The sequence below is a fragment of the Geospiza fortis genome, unplaced genomic scaffold, assembly GCF_000277835.1.
Source record: "Geospiza fortis unplaced genomic scaffold, GeoFor_1.0 scaffold130, whole genome shotgun sequence".
Classification (NCBI taxonomy): Eukaryota; Metazoa; Chordata; class Aves; order Passeriformes; family Thraupidae; genus Geospiza; species Geospiza fortis.
This window is the reverse complement of record NW_005054300.1, coordinates 10,785,298-10,793,772: the sequence shown is the minus strand read 5'-3', so window position 1 is coordinate 10,793,772 and position 8,475 is coordinate 10,785,298. Positions and strand designations below refer to the sequence as shown.

The 8,475-nt window shown below is 47.8% G+C and overlaps 1 protein-coding gene across 1 annotated transcript in view; it reads right to left on the bottom strand.

The window, feature by feature from the left end:
* SCD (stearoyl-CoA desaturase) overlaps nucleotides 1–8,475 on the bottom strand; it is a 20,634-nt gene that overhangs the window by 9,556 nt on the left and 2,603 nt on the right. Inside the window, exons 2-3 of the mRNA XM_005416500.2 lie at nucleotides 6,952–7,237; nucleotides 266–396 (exon numbers count right to left, since the gene is read on the bottom strand). Of these exons, the coding sequence (XP_005416557.1) occupies nucleotides 266–396; nucleotides 6,952–7,237 (417 nt within the window). The remainder of the gene's footprint in view (nucleotides 1–265; nucleotides 397–6,951; nucleotides 7,238–8,475) is intronic.

Here is an 8,475-nt window from a genome sequence, read left to right as displayed (position 1 = left end):
CTTCAGAGAGATTTCCTACCCCTGGTTTTGGCCTGTTGTCCTCAACACTGGGTTTGTCCCAGAGTCAACCTCTGATAGGACAAAGTAAAGACAATGAGACAGACTCCAGCACCATGGCAGTGTTAGATGGAAAGGGCCATCTTCTTGCTAACAAGAGGCAGTAGATTAGAGGAGCCTCTTCATCAGATTGTGTCCCATATCTGGGACAGGGATTCATGGGAGCACTTCCTTCTGAGGACCAGTGGGACACTGAGGAAATGCTTACCTGGAAGGCCATGGAGTTGGCAATAGTCAGGAAGATGCGCAGGGGCAGCGTGGCTTTGTAGGAGCGATGACTCCAGAGGCGGTGAGATCCAGCTGTGATCCCCAGAGCACTCACCACGAAACACAGAAGAGCTGCAAAGGAAAAGAAGGTGTTTGAGCAATTGGAGCAAAGCTTCAGGCAGAGCAACACAAAGGTGGGCCTTCCCCCAAAGCTGTATAAGCAAGAGAGAAATCCATGGAGAGCAGATTGGGGCAATAGGCAATGTGGGACAAATCAATTCAGCTCTTCATCTCTAACAAGGAAGGAGGCTCCCCCTTAGAAGACTCACAAGGGCTGGTTCTTCACCATAGTGCCATCTGTCAGAGCAGAGTAGTCAAAATTGTATAAACTGGTTGCTTTCATAAAGCACTGTGTTAAAAGCACTGCAGTCCACCAGGGAACAGCTTCTCCCTTTCCTTCCACCCCAAATAATCCAGTCTCTTGCTTTCCTATCTCATCAATCCCCACTAAATATCTTTTGCATTATTTTCACCCAGAGATGGTAGATAATCTTAGCATTCTTGAGGGGACAACTCAAGCCCAGGATTAGGCTTTTCTTCTGCTCCCTTTCTCAGCAGAAGCTGGCTAAAAAAAGATCTAACCTATCCTGCCACTGAAGCCTGGGCTTCACCTTCAGCTCTAGCACTGGTTTAAAATCTGTCCAGAGGCTACTGTTCCTAGGGTCTTTTTGATCCCCCCCCTCTACTCAAGTCCTGCACCTTTCACAGAAGGAAACCCCAGGGCTAACGATTCATTGCAAGTTGTGCCCATGGCAGAGGCAGATGTTGCTGGGCCCTGTTGAGCCTTGAGGCTGCTTCAAGTGTTCCCTCTTCATGCAGGGCAAAAGGAATTCCTTGCCCCTTTGGCATCTGGTAAAAAACCACATCCCTCTCCAAATACATCATGAGTTCATATTTGCCCTGGTCTGTGTGCCTTTTTGCCCTCCTGGGAATTCTGGAAATTAACCTCAGCTCCAGCACCTGATCCTAAAACTGAAATGGAGAAAAGATCCCAAGAGTTTCATAGCAGCATTACACTAGGAAAGTAGGGTAAGAAGAAAATTGTTTCTGCAAATTAACTCTTCCTCTAGAAGGAAGGGTCAGGAAGTTTGGCAGAAGAGAGCATTCAACAGCTGGTTTGCTCTGCAAGCTCAGACACAAAGAGAGAAGGATGCACATCTGTGAACAGGTCAACTGATCCACCTCTAGTCCTCTGAGGGAAGCGATGCCTTCTTACCAGTCCCCCAGGGCAAATTTTTTCTGGTATAAATTAGCATTTTTCAGCCAATTGTATCAATCATGAAAAGAGTTCCTTATTCCTTCCATGGAATGGAATTGCTGGTAGTATGCTTGACATTCAGCCATTCAGTCCAGCCAAATGGCTCTAATCAAGTTTATCTTGAATCCAGAAAACCAGATACTCTGACAGAAACTTGTCTGGAATCAGAAATCTGAGACCCGTGCCAGGCATGGCCCGATTCTTTAATTCAAAATAATACAGGCTTTTTTTCTGCTCATCTCCTGCTTCATCTTCCTTCTGTCACCTCCTTTTTGTTTTTCTACATTCCCAGCCTAATCTCTTATCCACTAAAAGCCTGTCTTGGCTGATTTAATATCATCTTCTGGCCCCTTAAACTTGCATGAACTCTTCTCACTTCCATCCCACTGCACAAGAGTGACCTTCCCTGTCTGCTGATCTGACTGTGATTCCCCATCTTCATCTTCTCCCTTGGTTCCCTGCCTGCTGCTGAATGCAGAACAAGCCCTGGCCCAGTACAACCCTGTCTTGTGTCTCCCAGCACCTTGGCAGTCTTTCAGAAGAGCCAAGCATGCAAATACAGCAGGATCCAGCCTTTGCAAGAGACAACAGAGCTGAACAAAGCTCACAAAGCTTTCCAATGCAGACAATTATACAGATAATTCTCAGAATTTGCCTGTGGATACCCCTGTTGGGAAAAGATGACACCAGCAACAATGACATTATCAGCAAGCACAGAAAATCACAAAAGAGATGTGATGGGGACACCAACAGACTCCAAACCCAGACAATCCAGTATCTGCTTTTGGGTATCCTTTCCTGGAAGCTCTTGTAAAAAATCTGGAAAAGTACCACTGCTTTTGGGTACCCCGGCATAGAACAGACTCAGCCTCCATCCAAAGCCCATGAACCTCAGCAGCTCATGCTGACTTCTCTTGGACCTGCATCCCAGGTCACTACAATGGCCATAACTCTCTAAGTATAATTCTGTGCTGCCTGGCCTCATGCCCGTGTACAGAAGCTGTAGGTTATCTAAGGGGCAGACACTTTCTGTGGGAAAGCAACTGATTCTCAGTCTATGCATTGATGGCACCAGCCCCACAGAAAGCCAAACCCTACCTGGAGACAATTACATCCATCAGCCATATCTAAGAGTTTATGTGACAGTGACAGGATATGTACAATGACTGAAATCCTTGTGCAATACAGAAGAATCCAGCACCCTTATGATTCAGAGAGTTCACCCCCACAAACAGGTACAGTGATGATCAATCATTGCATAGTCAGGGAATCAGCATCTCACAGGGAAGGAGAAGAACTCCTCCAAGATCATCCACTAAGAATTCAATTGGAAAGAAAGTAGAGAAGGTGAAATAAAGTAGCACAGATTTTCACACTTGCCCTGTGATGCTGCCCCAAACTGAAGGACTTAGGGACTCCATCAGCTGAGGATTCAAAGTAATCTTCCATACTGTGCTTTGAACTACACGAGATTCAAAAGACTGGCAACTCACAGGTGATATTCCCAGTGACCCATTCAACTGGAATACAAAGAATTATGACCACTGACAGTAATAAGCACTCAACACTCCAAAAATTAAACACAAAACATTCCACATTCAGTCACAGCTATGACTCATTAGGCTTTACCTCTTTAGGGCCCAGATTCAGACCCAAGCTATGATGAGAAACCAGGAATGTGCTGAAAGCATTGCCACCTGCAGTGAACACCAAGGATGTTTACATGTAAAGAGGTGCTCCTGATCCAGCATGTGTCCTTGGGCTTCTGCTCTGTGCAGGACTGTTCCCTCCTTGCTGCCCAGTCCCTGTTAGCCAGGTGAGTCCTGCTACTCTCAGGAGAAAGATACCAGGGGCAATGAAATTTACAGGCTGCAGAAAGGGAACAGTGTTTAGGAGGAGCAATAGGATCTGCTATCACTGAAACCTAACTTCCCTGCCACACTCAGAGAAGCACACCACCTGCTACTTAAGCCTGGAGGGAACACTAAGTGGTAAGGTGTTGCCAGCTGTAGTCTTGATGGGAAAGTAAAAAAACCACTGTAAACACTTTGCTGGTTGTATCTCTGGGGGTAGTATTGGCTGAGATTTTCTGACTGTCAGAGTTGCCTAAATTACCCAGCAAGGTTCACCTTGGTCCAAAGATAATACAGCAACAACAGAATATGGTATCAACCCATGCTTCTAGAGCCTCTGGGGGGCACTGCAGGGATCTGAGGTGTTGACAGAGCACCATGTCGAGAGGAACCATTCTTGTTTACAGACACTGCTGTCCAGGCCAACAGGAGCTAGGACAATTACTGTCAGTCTGCTGCATCCACGGGCTAAAAAGACTACCCACAAATCATATTTCCAGTGAGGATCTGAGCAATTAGAGAAGAAATTGCCCATCACCTTTGCATCCTGCCCTGTAAGACTCAGTCTCTGTGCCATTTAGCAAATGACATAAAATGTGCCCATGATCCTTGAAAAGACTAAGCAAGATTTTGAGAAGTGTGGTGGAAAAGACAATAAATAAAAGGGGACCTGACTAGAAAGCCAGTGCTGGACAGGCTCGGAGAGCTCTTGTGATGGTGAGCTCTCACCTGATCAACAACCCGAGCTCATTCTGGGAAGCTCTGTACCAGAAAGAGATCAGGAGAGACAATGCACACAGCAACGCAGAACAGCAAACAATGATGAAGGCAGGGCTGGGGAGCTTGAGAGACAAAGAGGAATCAGCACACAGAGAAATGAAAACAAAAGAGGACAGTCACCAATATAACTGGTTTCAAAGGGACAGGAACATCAAGGAGACGGTGGCCTGAATGAAGTAGGTATAAGCAATGGATAAATTATAGAAGGTAGATGAGCTACTAGGCCCCACAGCTGCCTGTTGCAACACAACAGAGAACACCCGAGACCATGCTAATTTTATACTATATGTACACAACCTAAGGAGGAAATTATCTGAAAAACAAACAAAGAAACAAGCAAAAACTCCAGCAGTTCCCGAACTACCATTGCTAGAGCTGGCCTGCCATAAGCCCATGGTGTACTGCCAGGAGCAACCCAAGTCTCTGCTGCACTATCCTTGTGTGTAACATGGGAACTGTAGTCCTCTCCTTGCTACCAGAGGGTGATGGGAAAAAACAGCAAGTCACTGACATGCCATGACAGCCCCAGATGCCTTGTATATGCCAAATAAAGGTATGAGCTGAGAAAAGGCAATGCAAGGAGCAAGGTAGACATGTGGAGGATCAAAGTATTCCAGTTCCAGTTAGTGCTGGAGGAGAATGGACTATAAGGGAACTCTGACTTGGCTGTAACAGTGGTCCTTTCCCGGAACAGGAGTGCAGGACAGAGAGCTTGGTGGAGCTACTGCAGCTTTGGTAAGGCCAGATAGATCTTCAGCCACTCCAGAACAGTGCAGTTCCCCCAAACACCATGTCCTTCTCCCATTCCCAGAACATGTCACTCCAGAATCCACCACGGAATCTTGTAGTGCCTCACAGTGGCAGGAGAGCAACTGGCACTTCACATCAGAGTTGACTGAGCAAGGAGAGCAGGAAATATTGACATCAGATAAAAAGCAAAGCAGATTCCTGGGAAGTGCCATGAGATGCCATACAGACATCCTAAAGAGGTGTATGGTTGCAAAGACACTGCCTCAGAAACCATTTTGGGGTAGGGTGGGGTTTAGCAGAATGCAAAACAGCATTAACTTTCTGGATAAAGATGCTCAAGCCCTCATAAGAATCCCAAGGGCACTCAAGGGAGAAGGGTTGGATGGATTTGGAAATCATGGAGCCTATCAGCAGCTTGAAATGAAGTCAGTAAATTCAACTCACTTTTTTCCTTCACCTTGCCCCAACATCCTGAGGTTATCTGACTGGAGTTGGAGGACCCAGGCCATCAGCTTAGTGAGTGAGAGAAGCCAGCAGTCTTTGCTTAGCCTCCAGCCCAGGGATGGGACACACAGAACAGGACCAAGAGCCCTGAAATGCTCCTCCAACATCATGCTGAGGCTGCATGTTCTGCTCAGCTCTGACAGGCCAGCGTAAAGTACAGCCTGTCAGTTTTTCACGAGGGAAAGGCCCATTGAAGTCTTCTTTCACAACATTCCCCTGAAAGGCCATGCTGGCTGCACAAGGGAACACATCAAGGCCTCTGCTTTTGCAGATGCTGTAGCCAGACTCTGGCTGTTGCCTCCAGTGAGGAGGCAGACCCCTGCCTGTGAGAGGCTGATAAGAGGAAGAGTCAGCCTGGTGATCCAGGAAGCCATCTCCTTCCCGGTTCAGCTGTGATACTTGTTGCACACAGCCATCAGGAAGACAGACTTTGAGAGGGTGACAGACCAGGTGGATTGCCCCAGGGCCATCCATAGCCAGCCTGACCAGGAAGCGGGAGCACTACTGAACCCAAAAGCCACCCCAGCAGGACTCAATCTAGACTGTTGCTTTTTGTTTCAGGATGTTCTGTTTCACAGGGAGGCAGGGGCTGGATGCAATCTCTTGACCTCCCTACTGGGAACCATTTGGTTTTTGGACTCCTCCAGGGGTCCACACAAAGGCTCGTGGAAAGCGAAGCTCTCCTGCAGAGTGGGCCCTGGGCCCAGCTGTCTTTCAAGCAGTCAGAGGAGAAGTTTGGTTCCTACCCAGGGCAAGATCTCTGAGAAAGGAGAGCTTTGCCTAGCTACCTTCTGCTGGGTTGTGCTTTCCACTGGAATTTGCTGCCTGGAGAGATGCTTATTTATTTTCTGAAAGTCGTCAGGCTTAGTTCCGGGATGACAGTGGCTAATCTGTGCTTTTTTAAGAATGATAAAAGACCTGAGCTTCAGACTTAATTCTTGACTTTTATCTTCAGCACAACTGTATTTTGTCTCTTTTCCCTCATATACACATTGAGGCTCTGTGGGATTTACGCTTCCCTGGTAAGGACAGGAATGGTTCTCATGTCTGGGCAGCAGTCTCATGCCAAGTAGTGCTCTGTACCTTGCCTCCCCAAAAACCTGTTTAGGTGCTCTTGCTAGCATCTTGCTTCCTAACTTTCTGGCACTGTCACAGTACTCTATCAAATAGTTTTTGTGCTTCACCCCAGAAGCAGCTACACATTCAGAATATTTCCAATCCTAATGTCTCTGAATCAAGTTTGTTCTTTGCGCAGACAAACCAAATCCCTGCCAAATCTTTCCCTCTCATGTATGACCTTACAAGAGACACTAGCAGGTCCTTCCACAGCTTGCTACAAATCTGGCTGAAGAGCTGCTTCTAGAAGCCCCCTGCTTCTTTCTCTCTAATCCCCAAGTCCGTGGGCCTGCAGGGGAAAAAAAACCCCACCCAACAGATTTGGGGGTTGCAGATTCCCAGAAACAGACAGAGGAATGTGCTTACCCCACGCCAGTGTCTGGATCTTTGCAGAGGGTATCAGCGTCAAGGCGAACAGGGCGCCGAGGTGCAGCAGGCTCATGAGGATGATATTCCTCCAGACGTATCGCAGCGGGGGCTTGGGGCCCTCTTTCTCCCGGTAGGTCTCATCAAAGATATCGTCCATCATGCCCCGGTCTCCTGCCAAGTCCTCATGGTTGAGTAAGTCCTTCGCTGTGACAGCGTTTCCATTACTGGTCACCCGGGAGGTGACTGTGCCACTAGCAGTGATACTGGAGGTGGAGGAGAACTCCTTGAAGAGGTAGCAATGGATATTTTCAAGAAAGGAAAGAAGGGAAAACAAAATAAGAAGTTGGTGGTTATCAATTCAAGAAATAGAAACACATGCATCTAGGCTGGCAGTGTAAAGATTCACAGCCTGTAGTTTCCCTGGAAGGCTCCATTCTTTCAGCTGAGCCCTTGGCACAAAGAAGAGCCTGCTCTGGCCACATGGAGTCATGGCCTGAGAGGATGGGGACCTGGTCTTTCTGGAGAGGAGGTGAATGGTAGGTAGGGTGCCAAAAGTAAAAAGAAATACTTGAAAGCCAGTCTCTTTTCCACCAGTGGCTTTGGTGAGATCATTTGCAGACTGCAAGGATTATTATTTTCCTTCAGTTTGATTAGTGGATGTTTTAGGTGGGTCTGGGCTTGTGCATAAGCAGACAACGATAAAGGAAATCTTGTGAATGAACAAAGAGGTGGGAGAGAAATATGGTCTCAAACACAGTTTTATAATAAATCAATGGGCTGCTCCTGAAATCTTACTTATTTGTCACCCCACCTGGGATCACAGGAGAACATCAGGAAGATCCACAGGGGGATTCCTCTGCCTCCTTATCTTGCCTGCCTCACCTTCCAAGATGGGATGTGGCAAGACCAACATGCTTGAAGATCAGCCGATGGAAGCAGTCAGGTGAGATACTTCTAATTAGAACTGCAGCTACTTATCCTGTGCCTGCTGCTAAGACTCTTATCCCTCTCTCATTTCCCACCCACAGGCAAACTGAGGCAAGGGAAGACAATCCTCTGATCTATGGCCACCAACATGCAGAGAGGAAGTTTTAAGCAGCAAAGTTGGCTCAGCTTGGCTCCCGGCTCCCTTCTGTAATTGTGACACAACATTCCCTCAGAACATGCTTGTTTGCCCTGGCTGAGTGACAGCCTGCCCCATCAGGCATGCATGACAAAAGGAGCAGGCAGGACTGACCCTAATGAGACAGGTCAGTGAACCCTGAATCACCAATTTCCATCTCCATGCAGACAGCCCGTGCTTGCTGTACTGTGCTTGCTGGTACTCGCAGCCCTTTGTCAGCCCCAAGTGCCCAACATGGCCCAACACCAACACGGGGGTGCCAAGCACATGGGATGCAAGGATGTGTCCCACACACATCACCCCATCCCCTGCCCCCTGGGACACCTCCCTCTGCCACCCAGACTGCTGCCTCCATGGGTGAAGGGGCACTAAAGGTCAGCCAGCAGGAACAGGAGGGC